This window comes from Pongo abelii, chromosome 21 (genome assembly GCF_028885655.2).
Source record: "Pongo abelii isolate AG06213 chromosome 21, NHGRI_mPonAbe1-v2.0_pri, whole genome shotgun sequence".
Taxonomy (NCBI): Eukaryota; Metazoa; Chordata; class Mammalia; order Primates; family Hominidae; genus Pongo; species Pongo abelii.
The window spans coordinates 68,065,998-68,090,121 of record NC_072006.2 but is presented as its reverse complement, the minus strand read 5'-3'; the positions used below and the strand labels follow the sequence as shown (position 1 = coordinate 68,090,121).

Sequence of the window (24,124 nt, the reverse complement as noted above, 5' to 3'; positions counted from 1 at the left end):
CTACATGTACACGCCCAGCTAATTTTTGTATTTTTAGTAGAGATGGGGTTTCACCATGTTGGCCAGGCTGTTCTTGCACTCCTGACCTCACGTGATCCACCCATCTCGGCCTCCCAAAGTGTTGGGATTACAGGCGTGAGCCACCGTGCCCGGCCTGCAGGCAACACTTTTTTCTCTTTTTATCTATTTGTTTATTTTTTGAGACAGTCTCACTCTGTTGCCCAGGCTAGAGTGCAGTGGCACAATTTCAGCTCACTGCAACCTCCTCCTACCAGGTTCAAGCAATCTTCCCACCTAGGCCTCCCAAGTAGCTGGGATTTCAGGTTGCACCACCATGCCCGGCTGATATTTGTATTTTTACTAGAGACAGGGCTTCACCATGTTGGCCAGGCTGGTCTCGAACTCCTGGCCTCAAGAGATCCTTCCACCTCGGCCTCCCAAAAGGCTGAAATTATAGCAACTGTTCCTAGCTCAGCGTTTTCCATCTGGTGGATGTCCAAGTTTCTGAAAAATAACTCAAGAACATATGTTAAGCTGTTATCTTTTAGTTTCCACAGGGAACCAAAACACCTTGTGACTCTGACTTACTTGGGAGACTATTTTTTTTTTTTTTTTTTGAGACGGAGTCTCGCTCTGTTGCCCAGGCTGGAGTGCAGTGGCATGATCTCAGCTCACTGAAAGCTCTGCCTCCCAGGTTCATGCCATTCTCCTGTCTCAGCCTCCCGAGTAGCTGGGACTACAGGCGCCCGCCACCGCGCCCGGCTAATTTTTTGTATTTTTAGTAGAGACGGGGTTTCACCACGTTAGCCAGGATGGTCTCCATCTCTTGACCTCGTGATCTGCCCAAAGTGGGCCTCCCAAAGTGCTGGGATTACAGGAGTGAGCCACCGCCCCCCCGCCGGGAGACTATTGTTTAAGCCATTTCTATCTTCTTCCTCATCAGATTGTTCCCTTGCCTGTCAAGGGTGGCGAGGTGCCTGGAATTTCCCTTGGAGGAACTCAGGACTCAAGATTCTTTCGTTTTGTTTTGAGACAGTCTTGCTCTGTCGACCAGGCTGAAGTGCAGTGGTGTGATCTTGGCTTGCTACAACCTCAGCCTCCTGGGTTTACATGATTCTCCTGCCTCAGTCTCCCAAGTAGCTGAGATTACAGGCGCCCGTCACCATGCCTGGCTAATTTTTTTGTATTTTTAGTAGAGACGGGGTTTCACTATTTAGCCAGGCTGGTTTTGAACTCCTGACCTCAAGGGATCTGCCCGCCTCGGCCTCCCAAAATGCTGAGATTACAGGTGTGAGCCACTGTGCCTGGAACTTTTTTTACCTTTGGAGACAGACTCTCGCTCTGTTGTCCAGGCTGAGTGCAGTGGCACAATAACAGCTCACTGCAGCCTTGACCTCCTGGGCTCAAGTGATCCTCCCACCTCAGCCTCCTGAGTAGTTGGGACTACAGGCATGTGCTGCCACACCTGGCTAACTTTTTAGCTTTTGCGGAGATGGGATCTTGCTATGTTGTCCAGGCTGGTCTCAAACTCCTGGACTCAAGCGATCCTCTTGCCTTGGACTTCCAAAGTGCTGGGCTTACAGGCATAAGCCACCATGCCCAGCCAACCCGTTTCTCTACTTTAAAATTACCATCTTGCAGCCGGTTGCAGTAGCTCATGCCTATAATCCCAGCCCTTTGGGAGGCCGAGGCGGGCAGATCACAAGGTCAGGAGTTCGAGATCAGCCTCACCAACATGGTGAAACTCCGTTTCCACTAAAAATATAAAAATTAGCTGGGCATGGTAGCGTGCGCCTGTAATCCCAGCTAGTTGGGAGGCTGAGGCAGGAGAATTGCTTGAACCTGGGAGGCAGAGGTTTCAGTGAGCCAAGATCACGCTATTGTACTACAGCCTGGGTGACAGAGTGAGACTCCATCTCAAAAAAAAAAAAGAAATTATCATGTTTCCCTTTGTAGTTAATAAACATGGCCAGACATGGTGGCTCATGTCTGTAATCCCAGCACTTTGGGAGGCTGAGGTGGGTGGATTACCTGATATCAGGAGTTTGAGACCAGTCTGACCAACATGGTAAAACCCTGTCTCTACTAAAAATACAAAAAGTAACTGGGCATGGTGGTGCGTACCTGTAATCCCGCCACTGCACTCCAGCCTGGGTGACAAAGTGAGACTCCATCTCAAAAACAAAACAAAACAAACACAAAAACAGACCGGGCGCAGTGGCTCACGTCTGCCCGGAGGCAGAGGCTGCAGTGAGCCGAGATGGCACCATTGCATTCCAACCTGGGCAACAGAGCGAGACTCTGTCTCAGAAAAAACCAAACCAAAAAAATCCCCCAAAAAATGATAAATATTTTAGAAGGAAGAATAGCCCCCCCACGGCCCCGCCCAAGATATTCACATCCTAACCCCTGGGATCTGTGAACGTTGGTTCCAAGCAAAGGGGAATTACAGCAACAGATGGAATGAAGGTCACTGGTCAGCCAACTCGGAGACAGGAGGTGCCCCAGGCCAGCTGGGGGCCCCATGTTATCACAAGGGGCCTTGACAGCAGATGAGGGAGGCAGGAGATCAGTGTCGGGGCCAACAGGGTGAGGAGTCAACTGGCTTTGGCTGGCTTTCAGGTGTGGGATAGGCCACTAGACAAGGGGCTCAAGTGCTTCCAGAAACTGGAAAGGCAGGAACAGCTTCTCCCCTGGAGCTCCAAAAGCAATCGGCCCTGCAGACACCCTGATTTTGGCCGAGTGAGGCTGGGCTGGACTTCCGACCTACAGAACAGTTACAGAATACATTTGCAGTTTTAGTTATTTTTTGAGACGGAGTCTTGCTCTGTTGCCTAGGCTGGAGTGCAGTGGTGCCATCTCAGCTCACTGCAAGCTCCGCTTCCTGGGTTCACGCCATTCTCCTGCCTCAGCCTCCCGAGTAGCTGGGACTACAGGCGCCCGCCACCACACCCGGCTAATTTTGTGTTTGTATTTTTAGTAGAGATGGGGTTTCACAGTGTTAGCCAGGAAGGTCTTGATCTCCTGACCTTGAGATCTGCCCGCCTTGGCCTCCCAAAGTGCTGGGATTATAGGCGTGAGCCACCGTGCCCGGACACATTTGCATTTTTTAAAAATAGAGACAGTTCTGGTCATGCTGGTCTTGAACTCCTGGCCTCAAGCAATCCTTCTGCCTTGGCCTCCCAAAGTGCTAGGATTACGGGTGTGAGCCTCCGCACTCAGCCTAAATTTGCATTTTTAAGCGACTAAGTTTGAGATAATTTGTTATGCCAGCAGTAGAAAGCTAAGTTATCTTGGGGGTGATTTTTCTTTTTTGTTAGATGGAGTTTCTCTCTTGTTGCCCAGTTTCTCTCTTGGAGCCCCAGAGTGAAGGAGGCAGAACAGGCCCCAGGGCTCACCCCAGGCAGACCTCGGTGGGCTTGTGCAACACACAGGCATGATGTGGCCGCCCTCCCATCCCCAGGCCCCCCTCAGCACTCCTCTTCAACTTTATTGACATTTATTTCCAAAACGTGACGATAGGCAAACTCAGATAAATGACACACATAGACCGCGTGAACCCTCTCATATTTACCAGATAATAAAATAGTAGCACTGACTAAGGCTCAAAATTTTTTTTATTCTTCCCTAGAGACAGGCTAGCTCTGTTGCCCAGGCTGGTCTTGAACTCCTGGCCACAGGTGATCCTCCCACCTCCCAAAGTGTTGAGGTAAAAGGCATGAGCCACCGCACTCGGCCAATCTAATTTTTAAAAACATCTTTTCCTCACTGGCTGGAGCACGTTCTTCTTTACTGGGAACTGAATGAATGTGCAACTCTAATTACAGCCCCTCTGAAGTGCAGTGGCTTGGGAACCTCCCATTCCGGGAGGCGGCCTGCAGAGCCCTCCTCCTCCAAGTGTGAGCACAGGGTCAGGGCTCCATCCAAGCAAGCACCTGCTTCCTATTTTCCGACTAATTTCGGTCTCCTGATAGGGAATCCGGGATCCTGCAGACAGGCAGCGGGTGACAGCAAGCGCAAGGGTGTTCGATGACACCTGGAGAGATCAGGAGACAGCCCTGCGGTGCAGAGAAAGAAACCCAGCACAGAGGCCAACAGAGCCAGCCCCAGCCTCTGCCAATAAAACATATAAATGAGCTGGGGGCTGGAGGAGCGCCACAGGATCCAAGCTGGCTGCCAGGTCCCAGTGGAATCGGGGTGCCGGCTGTGGGACATGGGTGGGATGGGGTGCCGGCTGCGGGACTCGGGTGGGATCGGGGTGCGGGCTATGGGGCTGGGGCGGGATCGGGGTGTCATCTATGGGATCGAGGTGCTGGCTATGGGACTGGGGTGGGATCGGGGTGCTGGCTATGGGACTGGGGTAGGATCGGGGTGTCAGCTATGCTATGCGATCGGGGTGAGTGCCGGCTGTGGGATCGGGGTGCCGGCTGCGGGACTGGGGTGGGATCGGGGTGCCGGCTGTGGGACATGGGTGGGATGGGGTGCCGGCTGCGGGACTCGGGTGGGATCGGGGTGCGGGCTATGGGACTGGGGCGGGATCGGGGTGTCATCTATGGGATCGAGGTGCTGGCTATGGGACTGGGGTGGGATCGGGGTGAGTGCCGGCTGTGGGATCGGGGTGCTGACTGCTGGACTGGGGTGGGATCGGGGTGCCGGCTGTGGGACAGCGGTGGGACCGGGGTGTTAGCTATGGGATCGGGGTGGGTGCCAGCTGTTGGGCTAGGGTGGGATCGGGGTGTCATCTATGGGATCGGGGTGTCATCTATGGGATCGGGGTGCCAGCTGCGGGACTGGGGTGGGATCGGGGTGTCAGCTATGGGATCAGGGTGCCGGCCGTGGGACAGCGGTGGGACCGGGGTGTTAGCTATAGGATTGGGGTGGGTGACGGCTGTTGGGCAGGGCTGGGATCGGGGTGTCCGCTGTGGGACTGCGATAGGATCGGGGTGCTGGTTGTGGGACTGAGGTGACAGCTTGAGGGGTGACCGAGCCCTCCCTCCCGGCCGCTCCCGGATGCCCCTCGCCCTCCACGCTGGGAGCGCCGTGGCTGGCTGAGCCTCCGGCATGTTCCGCGCGAGTCCGCGCACCCTGCAGCGTCTCCTCCACAGCCTCGTGTTCAGGCGTCCGCCCCGCAGGGGAGTCCCCTCCGCGCCCGTTCACCCACAGCAGCGTCCGGGCGAAGGGAGCCCGTACCTGGAGGCCTGAAGGTACCGCCCTGCCGCGCGTGGGCACTGCTCCCTGGCGCCGTCCGTCCACTGACCATCGTCCCTCTGCCCGGCCGCCCGCGCGGGGCAGGCAACGCCCGATCGGGGCCTCGGGGACCAGGAGGAACCTGCGGCGTTAGGAGCTGACAGTGTCGGTCCGCGCACGCGCCCCGGGGCCCGTTGGGCCTTATTTCACGGCCCCGCCTTCCTCCTCCGCGAGCGCCAAATAAGTGCCCGGCCCTCCCAGCCCCGTGCGTGCGCGGCCCCGCCGACTGCGTCACTAGGAAGCGCGCGCCCGCGCCGCCGCCGCCGCCGAATCCCCAACAAGGAGCGAAGCCCGCGGCCGCCGCCGCCGCCCGCCGCCGCCGCAGCTCCCGACGCCGCCGCCCCCGCCGGGCGCCCGAGCAGGCCCGGCGCGGCCCCAGGTAAGCGGCGCCGGCGAGCCCGCGGCCCCCCCGCGGCGAGGCCTCTCGCTCCGCTCACGCGCCGCCGTCCAGTCAGGGGTCCCTGCGGAGCGTCAGGACGTTACGGCGGGGGGAGGGGAGGGCCGGGGGAGGGGCGGCCGCGCGGGCGGCGGCGTCAGGCGCGACGGCGGCGTCAGGCGGGCGGCGCGGGCGGTGGCGGGCGCGGGCGCGGGCGCGGGCGGCGGCGCTTCCTGCCTCCATCTTGGCGCCGCGGGCGGGCGCGGGCTCGGCCTCCAGCGGCCTCCTCGGTGTTCCCAGCCCGGGAGACCACGCCGCAGGGGTCCGACCCGCAGGGACGCTACCCACAGGGACCACCCCGCAGGCACCCGACCCGCAGGGGCCACCCCACAGGGACGTGACCCACAGGGACCACCCCACAGGGACGCGACCCACAGGGACCACCCCGCAGGCACCTGACCTGCAGGGACGCGACCCCCAGGGGCCACCCCGCAGGCACCCGACCCGCAGGGACGCGACCCACAGGGACCACTCCGCAGGCACCCGACCCGCAGGGGCCACCCCACAGGGACGCGACCCACAGGGACCACCCCGCAGGCACCTGATCTGCAGGGACGCGACCCCCAGGGGCCACATCGCAGGCACCCGACCCGCAGGGACGCGACCCACAGGGACCACCCCGCAGGCACCCGACCCGCAGGGGCCACCCCACAGGGACGCGACCCACAGGGACCACCCCGCAGGCACCTGACCTGCAGGGACGCGACCCCCAGGGGCCACCCCGCAGGCACCCGACCCGCGGGGACGCGACCCACAGGGACCACCCCGCAGGCACCCGACCCGCAGGGGCCACCCCACAGGGACGCGACCCACAGGGACCACCCCGCAGGCACCTGACCTGCAGGGACGCGACCCCCAGGGGCCACCCCGCAGGCACCCGACCCGCAGGGACGCGACTCACAGGGACCACCCCGCAGGCACCCGACCCGCAGGGACCACCCCGCAGGCACCCGACCCGCAGGGACGCGACCCCCAGGGGCCACCCGGCAGGCACCCGACGCGCAGGGGCCGCCCCACTGGGACCCACCCTGAGGGACCACCCCACAGGGACGCGACTTACAGGGATCACCCCACTGGGACCCGTTCTCGGACCTGACCCGCAGGGACCACCCCACAGGGGCCCGCGTCACTGTAGACCCACAGGCAGGACCTGGGTATGTGTAGACCCATGGTGGTGTGGACCCTGTTGGTCGGAGCTGATTTGTTGTGGGTCCGTTGTCAGTCATGACATGTTATGTATTTGGTTACTGTGTAATTCATGCATGACTGAAAAGTCGTGACTGACTTTTCTGTTGAACCAGAATTCTCTTTCTTTGCTAACACTTCAAATACAACAGTTTCAGTTCCATCAGTGTTGACCGTGCCGGTCAAGGATACTAGTTTAAAAATATTTTCTTGGGCCAGGTGTGATGGCTCACGCCTGTAATCCCACCACTTTGGGAGCCCGACGTGGGCGGATCATGAGGTCAGGAGTTTGAGAGCAGCCTGGCTAACACGGTGAAACCCTGCCTCTACTAAAAATACAAAAATTAGCCGGGCGTGGTGGTGCGCACTTGTAATCCCAGCTACTTGGGAGGCTGAGGCAGGAGAATTGCTTGAACCCAGGAGGCAGAGGTTGCAGTGAGAGGAGATGGTGCCATTGCACTCCAGCCTGGGTGACAGAGCAAGATTGCCTCTCAAAAAAAAAAAGTAAAATAAAATATTATCTCATATCTGATTTACCTAATAATTTGGAAAATCACTTCACACTAGTGGGGAACCCAAGCCTTGGGATCAAAGCTGGGTGGGTCTTGGCTTCAACACCGAAGGGGCTGTGGAGAGGCCAGGTGTAGTGGCTCACACCTGTGATCCCAGCACTATGGGAGGCCAAGGTGGGAGGATCACTGGAGGTCAGGAGTTTGAGACCAGCCTGGCCAACATGGTGAAACCCCGTCTGTACCAAAAATGCAAAAATTAGCCAGGCGTGTGGGGCGCCTGTAGTCCCAGCTACTCGGAAGGCTGAGGCAGGAGAATCACTTCAACGCGGGAGGCAGAGGTTGCAGTGAGCCCAGATTTTGCCATTGCACTCCAGCCTGGGTGACAGAGCGAGACTCCATCTCAAAAAAAAACAAAGAAGGGGCTGTGGAGAGAGGAGGGGGTGCTCGCCCTTGGGAGGGCAATGGGGCAAGATGCTCTGTAGTGCTGCTTCTGTGTCTAAAGAGCATTGTATCAAGGACTTGCACTATTTTCTGTGAGGTAACTTTTGTGCATATTGCTTTGATCCTTTAATATCGTTGCTATTGGAGGCCAGGCGCGGTGGCTCACACCTGTAAACCCAGCACTTTGGGAGGCAGAGGCAGGTGGATCACGAGGTCAGGAGATCGAGACCATCCTGGCCAACATGGTGAAACCCCATCTCTACTAAAAATACAAAAATTAGCCGGGTGTGGTGGTGGGCGCCTGTAATCCCAGCTACTCAGCAGGCTGAGGCAAGAGAATCGCTTGAACCCGGGAGGCAGAGGTTGCAGTGAGCCGAGATCGCGCCACTGCACTCCAACCTGGGCTACAGAGTGAGACTCTGTCTCAAAAAAAAATATGTATATATATATATAGTTGCTATTGGAGAGGCTGGAATTCAGTTTTGTGCGTGTACATTGCGTAATCCTCTGCAAAGCCCTGAAGCTGTGACGAGGACCCCTGCCTGCAGTGAGGCTGTTGCCTCTTTGCAGCTCTCTGCTTAAATGACTTTAGTTGCCCCTGCTGAGCTCACCCTTTTTTGCGGCTAATTTTATGAAAGCAGCATCTCCTCAGTGAGAGTTAAACCCTGAGAAGTCAGCACGGGAGATCAGTAGTATTTTAAGTGAAATTTTTATTTTTTAATTTTAATTTTTATTTTTTTGAGACAGAGTCTCGCTCTGTTGTCTCGGCTGGAGTGCAGTGGCACAATCTCGGCTCGCTGCAACCTCTGCCTCTGGAGTTCAAGAGATTCTCCTGCCTCAGCCTCCCAAGTAGGTGGGATTACAGGCACCCGCCACCATGCCTGGCCAATTTTTTTTTTTTTTTTTTTGGTATTTTTAGTAGAGACAGGGTTTCATCATGTTAGCCAGGCTGGTCTTGAATTCCTGACCTCAGGTGATCCACCCGCCTTGGCCTTCCAAAGTGATGGGATTACAAGCGTGAACCACCATGCCTGGCCAAATTTTTGAATTTTTGAATTTTTTTTTTTTTTCTGAGACGGGGTCTTGCTCTGTTGCCCAGGCTGAAATGTAGTGGTGCAGTCTTGGCTCACTGCAGCCTCTGCCTCCCAGGTTCAAGCAGTTCTCCCACTTCAGCCTCCTGAGTAGCTGGGATTACATGGGCACACCACCACACCCAGCTAATTTTTGTGTTTTTAGTAGAGACGAGGTTTTACCATGTTGGCCAGGCTGGTCTAACTCCTGACCTCAGGTGATCTGCTCGTCTCGGCCTCCCAAAGTGCTAGGATTATGGGCGTGAGCCACCACGCCTGGCCTAAGTAAAATTTTAAAGTGGCTTTTTTTTTTTTTTTTTTTTTAAGACAGAGTCTCACTCTCTCACCCAGGCTTGAGTGCAGTGGCATGATCTTGGCTCACTGCAACCTCTGCTGCCCAGGTTCAAGCGATTCTCCTGCCTCAGCCTCCCAAGTAGCTGAGATTACAGGCACCTGCCACCGTGCCCGGCTAATTTTTGTATTTTTAATAGAGACGGGGTTTCACCATATTGATCAGGCTGGTCTTGAACTCCTGACCTCATGATCCACCTGCCTTAGCCTCCCAAAGTGCTGGGATTACAGGTGTGAGCCACCGCGCCCGGCCTAAAGTGGCTTTTTATTCATGTTTGCTTAACGTTCTTTATTTTGAAGCCTAAGTCTACAACAACAAAGTTATGGTAGTGAAAAAAAATTATATTTTAGAAATATGAAGTAAGTCTATCAGTGTAAATGAATTCATCATTGTAACTTTTCTGGCTAAAGAGCATCTGAAGACAGTCTTCAGAGACCCTGATGCCCTAATGGGAAATGTGCCTACCAGCAGCTGGAGGGGTTCGCCTGTGAGCCCCCTTTCCCCTTAGGCGCTCTGTCCTAGATGGCCGCCATTTAAATTGAGTGACAGTAAACGGCTCATCATGTTCCAGGATGTTCTTAATTTGTAAAAAAATTTTTTCCTCATTTAAACAATACATTTTCCTTCCATCACTCATTTTTGATACCCTCCTGAAACAGGAAACGGGGAATATTTTCTTGTCCCTTGCACTTAGTCCTTAGTGCTTGTGTTTAGATGTGTTCCATGAATACTTTGAGTAGCGTTCATGTGGAGCCCTAACGTGTTCTCTGGGCTCTGGGCGCTGCCTCTTCTTATCCCAAACCTACCACAGCCGTCCCCACCACTCACCGTCTGCCGCACTCACTGCTCTCCCAGGCCAGGCTGGCGTCAGTAACGTGTGCGGGATCTTTGCTGCGGGTGGTACCCAGCTCCGCACGGTTTCTTTTTGCTTCCTTTTCTTTGAGAATGGGTCTTTCCTGCATGGTGTTTAACCACCATCCCCTCTGTTCAGATCACCTGCATTTCTTGGTTCCTTGGGTCTCTGGTCAGGGGTTACTTCAGAGACTGGCTGCCATATGCGACTGGCGGCCCAGGAAGTCGTAGCTTTCTTTTCTCGCCTTGATCTTGCCCGTGGCCCTTTACCTTGGAGCTGTGTGGAGACCCCTGCCCAGTTAGGGAGAAGTAAGCCCCCTGGTCCGGTGCATACCCAGATAAAAGGCAGCCTGTGGAATGGAGGAAAAGAAGCTAGGGTGGCCTGAGGACCTTTTGTTCTCCTGCGGACTTCCCCTCCCTAAGACATTCAGAAAAATGTTCACATGCTAGAAAATGTAGGTTGAGTAAGATTTGGCAAGAACCTTGAGACCTGAAGGCACATTTTGTGATCGATTGTTCAGTTTGGGTGAGTTAGTTCTGGCATTGAAGGCGTAATTGCAGAGGCCTGGCTGGGCTGTGAATGCTTCCCCTTAGTGAGGGCAGGGCCAGACCCTCCTCAGGGGACCACTGCATGCCAGGTTGGGGTGGACCCCCTCCTGTCCTTAGACACACTTGTTTGTTACAGTCCTACGGGCAGGTGATGTTATTTTTATATTAACAATGATGATTTTAAAAGTTCTGGAAAATTTTATTTTCTTTTTTTTTTTTTTTTTTTTTTTTGTGACAGGGTCTTGATCTGTTGCCCAGGCTGGAGCACAGTGGCACAACCATGGCTCACTGCAGCCTTGACCTCCTGGGCTTAAGCGATCCTCCTGCCTCAGCCTCCAGAGTAGCTGCAACTACAGGCATGCACACCACCATGCCTGGCAATTTTTTTTATTTATTTAACAGAGATGAGGTGTTGCTGTGTTGCCCAGGCTGGTCTCAAAGCCCTGAGCTCAAGCAGTCCTCTTGCCTCGGCCTCCCAAAGTCCTGGGGTTACAGGTGTGAGACACCATGCCTGGCCATGAACATTTTTCTTTCTTTAAAAAGTTTTTATATTCTGTACTTTCTAGTCTATATCTAATCGTAATGAGTCATTCTATTATAGTAGCATTACAATTTTTTTATTACGGTAAAATATACATAACATAAAATTTACCATTTTAAACTGTTTTTTTTTTTTTTTGAGATGGAGTTTCGCTCTTGTTGCCCAGGCTGGAGTGCAGTGGCGCGATCTCAGCTCACTACAACCTCTGCCTCCTGGGTTCAAGCAGTTCTCCTGCCCCAGCCTCCCGAGTAGCTGGGACTACAGGTGCCTGCCACCACGCCTGGCTAATTTTTAGTATTTTTAGTCAAGATGGGGTTTCACCGTGTTGGCCAGGATGGTCTCGAACTCCTGACCTCAGGTGATCCGCCCCCCCTTAGCCTCCCAAAGTGCTGGGATTACAGGCGTGAGCCACCACGTCCGGCCCATTTTAATTAACTATTTTTAAATGTGTGATTCAGCACCATTCAGAACAGCCACAGTGATTGTTCAGCCATCACCGCTGTCCATTTCCAGAGCTTTTCATCATCCCAAACAGAAATTCTGTACTCATTAAAGAACAACTCCCTGTACTCCCTCCCCCAGCCCCTGGTCACTTCTGTTCTACTTTCTTTTTCGTTTTTTGAGAGAGTTCTCACTCTGTTGCCCAGACTGGAGTGCAGTGGTGTGATCACAGCTCACCGCAGCCCCAATCTTCTAGGCTCAAACCATCCTCCAGCCCCACCTCCCGAGTAGCTGAGACTATCCCAGCTTTGTGTATTTTCTTTTGGTTGTTGTAGTTTTTAATTTTCACATTTCCATTTGGTTATAACTCCTGTTTCTATACCAAGATTTTCTTTCCACTTGGTTGAGAATGTTTGCTTTACTCTTGGAGCTGGTCCGATAGCACCTGAGAGTCTCTGGATTCTGCGTTCAAGAGCCAGCTTCTCTTGTGTGTTTGTTCCTTTGAGAATCAATCAGACTACCCTTTGCCAGGAAGTTTGATCGTGTTCTGGATGCTTTGACTACTATGCTATGGACTCTGGGTCTTGTTTAAGTTTCACAGAGAATGTAGACTTTTTTTTTTTTAATAGGAAGAAATCGACCTGGTTAGGTTCAGGCTGCAAATTTTGCACCCCGTTCCTGTGTCTGTGTTCTTAGGCCAGTTTAGTTTAGAGACTTTCCAGTGCACTATGGATCTGCCCCATATGCGCCATTGGGGCCCATCTGAGACCTGGGCAGTGGCCTATCCTGTAGGTCAGTTTTCTTCCCTTTGCCCTTTAGGGTCAGGACCACATAGAGACTGTCTTGGGATGACCCAGGCACTCACACACAGCTGTGCGCCATCCTCTCTTCTCCCCTCTCCTCTTGTCGCCTCCCCCACACTCTGACTCCAGGCTGGTTGCCCTCTGGCTAGAAACCAGGGGCTTTCGTGTTCCCTGTGCTAGGTAGGGGATGGAGAGTGAGAGGGCAACAGGGAGCCCCCACACTCTTGGGCCACCATTCCTTTAGTCAGGAGGAAGATTCCCTTCTCTCCAAGCTTTTTGGGCCAGGACAGCCATTATCACGGGGTTTTAGCAGGGGTTGGACTTGCTGAAGGTAAAGCCAGGAAAGACAAAATAATAATAATTTTAAAACCTAGGGCAGGCCAGGCACGGTGCCTCACACCTGCAATCCCAGCACTTTGGGAGGCCAAGGTGAGTGGATCACCTGAGGTCAGGAGTTTGAGACCAGCCTGGGCAACATGGTGAAACCTGTAATCCCAGCTATTGGAGAGGCTGAGGCAGGAGAATCACTTGAACCCAGGAGGTGGAGCTTGCAGTGAGCCGAGATCGCGCCATTGCATTCCAGCCTGGGCGACACAGTGAGACTCCGTCTCAAAAAAAATTCAAAAAAACAAAAAAACCCATGGCATTTCCCTCCTCTCTTTCTGTCTTGAATGGGTTTCCCTTCCCGTTCCTCAGACCAGAGAGGACTTCTTGGAGTGCTTTCTGCACTTGAAACTCAGTTCAGGGATTGGGGCTGGCTTTGAGTTCAGACCAGGAGAGACGGAAGAACTGGCAAGACGGGAGCCTGCGTCCGGGGAAGTTGCTTGGAATTCCAGGCCCCTCCTGTCCTCCTGCTCTGAGCCCCACGTGGAGGGAGTGGCTCTGTGCCTTCTGCCCGAGGGTTTCTGCGTATCCAGTGGGAAAAACGGGTGGAGTGCGCTTACACCGCCCTCAGAACCAGAGCCTGGAGTAGCCCTTCTGTTGCCGCTCGTTTTTGTCAGGAGGTAGCAGTCTGTGACTCAAGGGTGGGTCTTTGGAGCTGATTAGAGATGCCTTTGTGAGTGCTATGTTGTGTGGATGTGGAAATGACTCCATCCCTGTGCCCTGCCTTGCTTCCTCCAGGACTGGGGACCCTGGAGGACTGACGCTGCTGGCCTGGGCGCCCCTTTCCGCTGAGCCATGGCGACTCCCGACGTGAGTGTGCACATGGAGGAGGTGGTGGTTGTGACAACTCCGGACACTGCGGTGGACGGCAGTGGTGTGGAGGGGGTGAAGACCGTGTTGGTGACGACCAACTTGGCCCCTCACGGGTAAGCTCGGGCCTCGGTGCCATTTGGGCTGATGGGGGCTTGGGTTGGGCTGTCCTTGGCACAGCTGGCATTAACGTAGTAAGGGACAACTGTCAGGATTTTTCTAGTTCCAGTTCTTCTGAGACTGGACTCAAATGTGTGTGTAAGTAGAGAGCGAAGAAAAGCAGAAATGGCACGGGGACCAGAAGACCCAGCTGCAGCTGCGGGGAGGCCTCCCGTACCCGCACGGCCACGTGGCTCGACGTCCTGAAAGGCCGTGGTTTCTCATGTGAGAGGGAGTGGTAGGGATGTCAGAGAGCTGGCCTTTCATAAATGAAGTGAAGAGCCTGTGATTTTCTTGACAGTCTTCATGAAACTGTGAGTGTTTTCTTCCTCATCTCTGTACCAGATGTCCGATTCAAATGTTAGTTGGCAAAAACGCTAACATTTGCCCAAACTGCCAACTCTGTTTTGCTGCCCGTAGGTGGAACTGCTAGGAGGTGGCAGAGCTGCTCCTGCTGTGAGCCGGTGTCACTCCTGCCTCTGCTGGGGGTGAAATAAAGACAGAGTCAGCCCCAGGCAGTCCCGGGCTGCCATCCTCATTCTTCCTCCCCAGAGGGCTCTGGGGCTCTGGGGCTCTGGGCTGGGGCAGTCTTCCCGTTGGTCTCATCCTTGCTGTGTCTCTTGTGTGGCATCTTCAAGCTGACCTAGCATATCACTGAGCATGAGCTTTTGACTTTCTCACCGTTTGACAGAGGACGACTCTAGACTGCCAACCCCTGCGCGGTGCAGGTCAGACCTCCCTTGGTGGACGGCGTGCAGGCAGCTGCTGCCTGGGAGGACCTGGCCCTGAGTTCCTTCCTGCCTTTCTTCTCTTGCTGTGAAGCCTGTTGTTGGACCCGAGGCTTTGACCTCCCTCCTGCATGTCAGGGTGGTGGAGGCTGTTGTGCGATCACAGAGGAAGACATGGACCTGTGTGGGTTCCTGGTGTGAGGTACTCTGTCCTCTCCTGTCTCATCCACAGAGCTGGTGGCCATGTCTGGAAATGCAGGAGTCTCTGAGTGGGACCTGCCGTCTGGATGTTCACACCTCCATTCTCCTTTTTCCTTTGTCAGCACCTTGGTGCACAGCTTACGTGTTTTCCGGGCATGTGTCCATGATGTTTCCAGACATCTCCCACCCCACACCTCCCCACTCTTGCCCAGAGAGGCAGTGCCCAAGTTCCTCCCTTGGGGCACCGTGGCCGCGGCTGCTGGGGTGGTGTCCACGTCTCCTCAGCTGAGCCCTGACGTGGCCTGCAATGAGTAGTGTGGCAGCAGTGACCCTTGGTCAGAGAAGTCCACGTAGCTTTCTCATGGTGCCCTAGGGCTACTGCGAGGAGCCCAGGGTCATTTCTGACCTGGGGAGAGGCTGCTCTGATCCCAACTGAGCCCAGCTTTCTTGTCACCCACCCAGGCGTCTGGGTGGAAGCAGCCTTGGGGTAGGCCCAGTCCCATATCCAACTCTCCTCACCTGAGCCCTGACACCGTGGCTGCGGCTGCTGGGGTGGTGTCCAGGTCACCTCACCCGAGCCCTGACACCGTGGCCGCGACTGCCAGAGTGGTGTGGTCCAGCACTGGGTTGGGACCTTCAGTATCCTCAGCTCTAGGCCTTTCTTCCTGATCTGGTCTGAATCCCCAGACAACATGTGTCTTAGTCTGCTCAGGCTGCCATAACAAAATGCCATAGACTGGGTGGCCTGAACAGCAAGAGTTATTTTCTTAGAGTTCTGAAGGCTGAAGTCCAAGATCAGGGTCTGCCAGGTTCCGCTTTTGGGAGGACTCCCTTTCTAACTTGCAGATGGCCGACTTCTTGCTGTGTCCTCATGATGGAGAGGGAGGGAGAGAGAAAGATCTTTCTCTTTCACTTCTTAGAAGGTCACGGTCGGCTAGGTGTGGTGGCTCATGCCTGTAATTCCAGCACTGTGGGAGGCCGAGGGAGACAGATCACTTGAGCCCAGTTCAGGACCAGCCTGGGCAACATGGCAAAACCCTACCTCTACAAAAAACACAACGCACCACCAGCTGGGCGTGGTGGTGAGCACCTGTAGTCCCAGCTACTCAGGAGGCTGAAGCAGGAGGATCACCTGAGCCCAGGAGTTGGAGACAGCAGTGAGCCATGACTGTGTCTGTGCCACTGCACTCCAGCCTGAGTGATGGAGTGAGACCCTGTCTCCAAAAAAAAAAAAAAAAAAACCACCAGAAGGTCAAAGTCTTACTGGATGAGGGCCAACCTGTATGACCTCATTTAAATTATCTTCTGAAGACCCCATCTTTAAATACAGTCACACTGGGGGTGAGGCCTTCAACATATGAATTTTACAGGGGACACAGTTCAGGACAACACCTTCCCCTAGCTCTCAGGGTCCTGGAGGCAAGGGACCTGCCTCCACCTCTCAGGGTCTTCTGCCAGGTGGGACTGAGGATGGCATGTAGCTGGGTGGGTGGAGGTGGGACATCTTTTGGTTGCCCTCCTTTCCCTCATTCCTGCTGGCAGAGGTAGTTGATGTCCCAGGCCTCTAGATTTAGGGATTTGGGGTATAAACTGAGCATCGGTCATCTCCCCACGGCCAGCCTCCGCCTCTCAGTCTGTGCCTTGCTGCTCTCTGCGTCTGTGCACACCCTCCTGCTCCTCGCTTCTGGGTTTACACTTTGGAAGCTCTTCCCTCTTCATTGTTGTGATGACTTCCATGAGGAGCCCATTCACGTGTGTGTTATTTTTATTTTTTTTTTAGATGGAGTCTCGCGCTTGTTGCCTAGGCTGGAGTGCAGTATCGTGATCTCGGCTCACTACAACCTCCGCCTCCCGGGTTGAAGCAATTTTCCTGCCTCAGCTTCCCAAGTAGCTGGGACTACAGGCGTGCGCCACCACGTCCAGCTCATTTTTGTATTTTTAGTAGAGATGGGGTTTCACCATGTTGGCCAGGCTGGTCTGAAACTCCTGACCTTAGGTGATCTGCCTGCCTCAGCCTCCCAAAGTGCTGGGATTACAGGCGTGAGCCCCTGTACCCAGCCCACATGTGTGTGTCTAATTTGCCATTTTATCAGGAAGTTTGTACAGCCTTTAAAAAATTAAATATAACCATTTTTATTACAAAATATATATGGTAGAAAATTATTTCATAGCTAGAATTATTTAGAAAGAAAAAGAAAATTAGAAAATACTGATAAGCAAAAATTTAAAAAGGCTGTATTACTACTACCTAGAGATTCCTGTCAACACCTTAGAATAGATCTTTCCAGATGTTTATATCGAAACATATGAATTTTCCTTTCCTTAAACCTTTTTATTATTAAACTCATGTACATGTTGAAAAGCACCCCAGGTGCTCATGTTCCCCTGAATGAACCCCCACAAAGGGAGCATGGGGCGTCACCACGCCATGGAGCCCTGCACATGCCCCTCGCGTTCCCAACGTGAGACCCCACTGTGCACACGGCTTTCATTCTGGTTTGGCTTTAGTTAATGATCTTTGTCTTTCCATGTTGATGAATTTTCATCTCTTCTAATATTCAATTCAAATTTAAATTTCTTGCTATGTTGGCCAGGCCTGGTGGCTCCTGCCTGTAATCCGAGCACTTTAGGACACTGAGGTGGGAGGGTTGCTTGGGCCCAGGAGTTGAGACCAGCCCGAGCAACAAAGTGAAACCTCGTCTCTACAAAAAATATAAAAATTATCTGGGTGTGGTGGCATGCACCTATGGTCCCAGCTGCATGGGAGGTTGAGGCGGGAGGATTGCTTGAGCCCGAGAGAGGTTGAGGCTGCAGTGAGCCAAGGTCATGCCACTGCACTCCAGCCTGGGTGACAGGTTGAGATCCTGTCTCAAAAAAAAAGAAAACAGGAAACATTTCTTTCCCCCCAAAGTGGCTTTTACTGTCGGTTTGTCCATGCCGGAGACCATCCCATTTAGTCCTCATATTGCCCATTAGCGTGTCACTCAGAAAAGTCTCTTTTTCATGAACTGGCTCAACGAGGAGACTGGGCCAGATGTCCTGCAGGTGACTTGCTGGGTTCAGAGGATCACAGTTCACTACAGCAGCTGAGTCATGCCCAGGCTCCAGTCTACAAAGCCAGGGTGTAGGGACCAGCCCCACAGGGTTGGTGGGATTTTTCCTCGTGGGTGGAGACGAGAGAGTGTAGAAATAAAGACACAAGACAAAGATAAAAGAAAAAGACAGCTGGGCCCGGGGGACCACTGCCACCAAGACACGGAGACCAGTAGTGGCCCCGAATGCCAGGCTGCACTATTTATTGGATATAAGACAAAGGGGCAGGGTAAGGAGTGTGAGCCATCTCCAATGATAGGTAAGGTCACATGGGTCACGTGTCCACTGGGCGGGAGCCCTTCCCTTCCTGGCAGCCGAGGCAGAGAGAGAGAGGGAGAGAGAGAGACAGCTTACGCCATTATTTCTGCTTATCAGAGACTTTCAGTACTTTCACTAATTTGCTGCTGCTATCTAAAAGGCAGAGCCAGGTGTACAGGATGGAACATGAAGGCGGACTAGGAGCGTGACCACTGAAGCACAGCATCACAGGGAGATGGTTAGGCCTCCGGATAACTGCGGGCGAGCCTGACTGATGTCAGGTCCTCCACAAGAGGTAGAGGAACAGAGTCTTCTCTAAACTCCCCTGGGGAAAGGGAAACTCTCTTTCCTGGTTTGCTAAGTAGCGGGTGTTTTTCCTTGACACTGACGCTACTGATAGACTACGGTCCACTTGGCAACGGGCGTCTTCCCAGACGCTGGTGTTACCGCTAGACCAAGGAGCCCTCTGGTGGCCCTGTCTGGGCATAACAGAAGGCTCACACTTGTCTTCTGGTCAGTTCTCACTATATCCCTTCAGCTCCTGTTTCTGTATGGCCTGGTTTTTCCTAGGTTATGATTGTGGAGCAAGGATTATTATAATATTGGAATAAAGAGTAATTGCTACAAACTAATGATGAATTTTATTCATATATAATCATATCTATGATCTATATCTAGTATAACTATTCTTATTTTATGTATTTTATTACACTGGAACAGCTCGTGCCCTCGGTCTCTTGCCTCGGCACCTGGGTGGCTTGCCGCCCACACCAGGGTCCATCCGATGGAGTGGGTGTTTCCCAGTCTGACAAATGCAGGGCGGCCTTCACATCCTAGGGGGTCCCTTTACCCTGCCCTGCTCTGCACTCTTCCCTCCCCGTCCTGTCCAGACCACCCACATTCTAGACTCTCACACCCAAGAGAAGTCTCATGAACATGTCACGGGAGCATCAAGGACACTGGAGTGGAGAGTTCAACATTAAGTAAATTTTTATTGATAAACAAAAATGGGCCAGGCGCAGTGGCTCACACCTGTAATCCCAGCACTTTGGGGGGCCAGGGTGGGTGGATCACTTGTCAGGAATTTGAGACCAGTCTGGCCAACATGGTGAAACACCATCTTTACTAAAAATACAAAAATTAGCAAGGCGTGGTGGTGGGCGCCTGTAATCCAGCTACTTGGGAGGCTGCAGCAGGAGAATTGCTTGAACCGGGGAGATGGAGGTTACAGTGAGCCGAGATTGCGCCACTGCACTCCAGCCTGGGTGACAGAGCGAGACTCAGTCTCAAAAAAAAAAAAACCAAAAATGTTGTAGTAATAAAATCCTGCACAGTTGTCTTCGTACACAGTTGTGGCTTAGAGCTGTCCTCTGTGGGTGTCTTGCCGGCTGGTGGCAGTGACGGACCAGGGCAGTCGCAGACACAGGCGCACGGCCGGCGCAGTGCCCTGGAGGCTGGTGTCCCACTTGCTGCCTTGGTTTCCTGTGGTCACTATGGAAGGTGGCTCCTGTAGGTTAGCTTTGCTTTATGAACACTGAGTAGGAGCTTTTTTTCTAGGATGTTAAAAGAATTTGCTCACATCTTATGCTTAAGTTAACTCTTTGAAGAACAGTGAGAAGTAGAGAGGAAATAATTGCCAAGTTCTGTTGCTTGCTCTGTTTATGATTGTGTCAGTGTTCGTTTGCTGTTTAAGAAAACACCCAATGGCAGGCGCCTGTAGTCCCAGCTACTCGGGAGGCTGAGGCGTGGGAATGGCGTGAACCTGGGAGGCAGAGCTTGCAGTGAGCCAAGATTGCGCCCAAAACTTAGTGGCTTAAGGCAAGACATAGTTATTGTTTCTTTTAATTCTGTTGGTTGGTTTGTGGTTCTGCTGGTCTGGGCCGGCCTCACCAACCCCTGTCATCAGCTGACAGCTGGGCAAGGACCTGCTGGTCTGGGTGGCCTTGGCCACAGGGGTCTCTGGAGGGAGGCAGTCTGAGGCACAGGTAGGTTCAGCTGGGTGGCTCTCCTCTGCTTTGCCAGGTCTGTGATCCTCCACCTGGAGGCCTGGACTTCTTTGCCCAGTAAGCCCACAGTTGCAGAGGAAAGTGGGCCTCCTGCTCGCTTCTGTTGCCTTGATTGACGCAAGCGACATCACCAAGCACTGGTTCAAGGGCGGAGCTAAGACTGCCTCTTGGTAGGAAGTTACAAAACGTAATCATTTCTGTGGCCACAGAATGACATTTCCATTCGTCTGCCTCCCACCTTTTCCTGGGCCTTCCCAGCTCACCCCTTGCGGGCCACATCGGGTCTGGGTGTGGCTGGGGCTTCTTGGTTATGGCACGTCTTGATCCGGAGACTGGTGAACTAAAACCTCGCGACTTCCCCTCCCCTATTGAGTGTGCGGTGGCGGACAAGACAGGACCGGCTCCAGGGCAGGTGGCCTGTTCGAAGGCGCCTCACTGACCCAAGATGGGGCAGGGCAGCCCTTTGGCCAGATGCGGCCGGAAAGCTTTCTAAGGTGTGAGGGAAGAGTGACAACCATAGCCCAGGTTGGTCTTTATTCTGAGACCATCTCTTTTTTAAATTTTCTATTTTTTATATTTTTTCCTTTCTTAGATTTCTGTGGGTCAGAACCATTTTTTACCTTGACAGAGTTTTTGCCAGTGGAGAAACTGGAGACATGAAATGATTTTTTGTTTTTCGAAACAGAGTCTCGTTCTGTTGCACAGACTGGAGTGCAGTGGCATAGTCACGGCTCATGGCAGCCGTGACCTCCTGGGTTCAAGGAATCCTCCTGCCTCAGCCTCCTGAGTAGCTGGGACTCTACAGGCATGTGCCACCATGCCCGGCCCCGTGTAGGTTTTTAGTACAGTGCTGGGACTACAGGCATGTGCCACCATGCCTGGCTAATGGGGTCTCGCTATGTTGCCCAAGCTAGTCTTGAACACCTGGACTCAGGCAGTCCTCCCACCTCCGCCTCCCAAAGCACTGGGGTTACAGGCTTGAGCCACCATGTCTGGCCGATGCAAAACAATTTGATCCCCTGGGGATTCCTTGTTTGGAGAACAACCATCCAGCTCCGCTGTGTCTGGAATGTTCCTTGCGAGATCACACTAGTCAGATGTGTTTCCTTTTTTTTTTGAGACCAAGTCTCACTCTGTCACACAGGCTGGAGTGCAGTGGCATGATCTCAGCTCACTGCAGCAGCCTCCACCTCCCGGGTTCAAGCAAATCTCTTGCCTCAGCCTCCTGAATAGCAGGGATTACAGGCACCCACCACCACGCCTGCCTAAATTTTGTATTTTTCGTAGAGACAGGGTTTCACCATATTGGCCAGGCTGGTCTCGAACTCCTGACCTCAAGTGATCCACCACCTCGGCCTCCCAAAGTGCTGAGATTATAGGCATGAGCCACCACGCCCAGCCTGTTTCCTCTCTTTTAAATTGCTGTGGCGTAAGGTCCTGCCAAGGTTTCCTCTGCCTCATGGCACCGTGGCCCCTTCCACACACAAGAGCTGGGTCTGGGATGGCATTTGTGCCCTTAGCCTGTGCCCTCTCCCCACGCACAGGCAGCGCTGTGTGTCCCAGGCTGGGGACAGCAGTGCTTGTTTCTGGCAGTTTCTGAATTAGCCACGCTTGCAGCCTAACAAACCACCGCAGAGCTTGGTGGCTTAAAGCAGCAGACACTGGTCATTTCTTAAGGTTTTTGGGCCTGGGCTGGTGCTGCTGGGCCTCGCCGGGGGGTCCAGGCTGGGCTCACTTGCGTATCCGGGCATTGGTGGGCTGGCCAAGGCTCTGCATGTGGTCCTCATCTGCCAGGACACCTGCCTGGGTGTGCTTAGCAGGAGGAGAGCCAGAGTCCTCGTAGGGCCTCGTCACAGCCTCTTGGTCAAAGCTTGTCAAAGCTTGGCCCAAAGTCAAGTGGAGGGGGTGGGAAATAGCCCCTCGTCTTGATGGAGGGAGCCATGAAGGACAAGAGGGCATTTTTCAGTCTGCGGTTGCTTTGCCAGGACGCCAAGGCTCTGCTCTCGCGGGACAGTCGCTTATGGAGCAGTGGAGAGGCTGCATGCGCCTTCTCCTCCAAGAAGAAAACCCCACATGGCAGCTGAGGCAGGGCTGTCTTGAAGGACTTAAAGATCCTCTTCTTTTTTGTGGGGAATTATATCTGTTATTCTACCATCTGGAAATTGATACTTCCTCTTGCTACATGTTTTTGTTTTGTTTTGTTTTCTTTTTTTTGAGACCGAGTCTCGCTCTGTCGCCCGGACTGGAGTGCAGTGGCGCGATCTCGGCTCACTGTTACCTCCTGGGTTCACGCCATTCTCCTGTCTCAGCCTCCCGAGTAGCTGGGACTACAGGCGCCTGCCACCACGCCCAGCTAATTTTTTGTAATTTTAGCAGAGACGGGTTTTCACCGTGTTAGCCAGGATGGTCTCGATCTCCTGACCTCGTGATCCGCCTGCCTCGGCCTCCCAAAGTGCTGGGATTACAGGTGTGAACTACCACGCCCGACCACTATGTTTTTTTAAAAGATGGGGGAGTAGAAGCTATTTAACGACTTCGTGGGTGCTGATTCCTTTCCCGGTTGGGTATTTTGGTGGGAGCTTGGGAGTGCTGCTCACTTATGAAGCCTGGTGGGGCTGCCTCTCACCCTCGGCCGTGCCATGGCAGTGGCCATGTGTTGGAGGGGATGGGCCCCTGGTGTGTAGCCAGCAGCTTGCACAAACATTTACTTTAAGTAAAGTGGATACTTTTCAGATGAAATTTGAACTGCACATGCCAGTTCATCCACGTCCCATCTGAGTGCTGTGGAGGGCTCTGTTGTTCTGCAGGGATAGGGTCCCTCCTGTGGTCTGTGCTCAGTGCAGCAGGTGCATCTGCAGGTGCAACAGGGGCACCTCTGAAGCTTGGGGTGGGGGCCTCACGGTGCCCCATCTGCACAGCCCTTTGGCCCCAGAGGCCATCTCTGTGGAGAGTTCCTGGCTGTGTTTGCACGTGGCCTGGGTGGGGTTTGCTGTGTGCCTGTGACCCCAGCTTGTCAGGGGCTCCCCGGCCTCTCTCCTCCCAGTCTTGGGGCTGGGTCCTGGCCAGCTGTCGTGTGAAGGGCACATGATCCTGTTCTGTCGTTCTCTCCACTGTCCAGAGTTCTGACTCGAGAGGCCGGCTTCCTCCTCGGAGTTCGGAGTTCAGGCACCCTCCTGGGAGCTGCGCTATTCCCACTTTGTCTTATTCTTCACATGGGAGTCATTCTCAGTATGTCCCGAAGACCAGACTCCATCTTTGTAGTTTTAATCAATTCCCATTTCTCGCATGGTCTGAGGTGAAATACAACTTTGAGAACTGGAGAGTGGTGAATTCTCTGGGCAGGACGATTTATTTATTCATCAGGAGCTCCGGAGCAGGGATCACGGGTGAGCAGGAGGAACAGACCAGCAGCCCCACTCCCCTCCCTGGGCTCTGCGTGTGCCTGCGCTTGGGGACTTGCTCTGAGCTGCGTCAGTTCAGACCTTCCAGGAAGCAGATGCCAGGGCTGACTGGGGGAGGGCTGGGTGGAGGCTGCGCTCCAGCTCTGACGACGAGAGGGGCCGGGTAGGCAGGACCTCAGGCGCAGTGCAGGCCGCCAGGAAAGGGGCTGCCAGGGCAGGCGTGGCTCAGCAAGGTGCTGCCGTGTTCAAGGCCAGGCCCACAGCCCTGCAGCCCCTTCTCCCTGCCATCTTGCAAGCCCATTCTCCTTTCAACCCTGCAAGCTGAGCCTTTGCGTTCGCAGCCTCCTCTTCCCTCATCCCCAGCCCCTTCTCAGTGCCCCTGTCCCATCTTCTCCAGGGGTCTCCGGCAGATCTGTGGGTGTTTTCCAGCCACAAGTGGATGTCCATGCCACATTCTGCACTATGAGCCAGCCCTTGCTGGTTCCCGAGGCCTCTCCCAGGATGTTGCCTTCTCTGCTGCTGCTTGGATGGTCAGGCCATCCCTTCTAATCCCCTGCTCAACCAAGGCTTGGCTAACAATTTTGACATCTGGGCTAGAGCCCCCACTGCCTGTTTGCTGAGCTGCAGACCCCCTCTGAAAGATACATACTGTGGG

General features: G+C 53.9%; 2 protein-coding genes across 3 annotated transcripts in view; one reads left to right on the top strand and one right to left on the bottom strand.

Annotated features, from left to right (window-relative positions):
• Positions 1 to 3,599: 3,599 nt before the first annotated feature.
• Positions 3,600 to 5,866, bottom strand: LOC112130325 (uncharacterized protein C11orf96-like). Its single transcript, XM_054542011.1, has 3 exons — positions 5,792 to 5,866; positions 5,191 to 5,674; positions 3,600 to 4,036 (listed from the first exon to the last, which is right to left on the bottom strand). Exons 1-3 carry the CDS (start codon positions 5,864 to 5,866, stop codon positions 3,954 to 3,956), a joined length of 642 nt encoding a protein of 213 aa, XP_054397986.1. The 3' UTR covers positions 3,600 to 3,953.
• The window catches only part of GMEB2 (glucocorticoid modulatory element binding protein 2), a 43,272-nt gene continuing 24,663 nt past the window's right edge, over positions 5,516 to 24,124 (top strand). For both annotated transcript variants that reach the window (XM_024238787.3, XM_024238786.3), the window contains exons 1-2: positions 5,516 to 5,626; positions 13,552 to 13,739. In XM_024238787.3, coding sequence (XP_024094555.1) covers positions 13,609 to 13,739 — 131 coding nt within the window. In that variant the 5' untranslated portion in view covers positions 5,516 to 5,626; positions 13,552 to 13,608. The remainder of the gene's footprint in view (positions 5,627 to 13,551; positions 13,740 to 24,124) is intronic.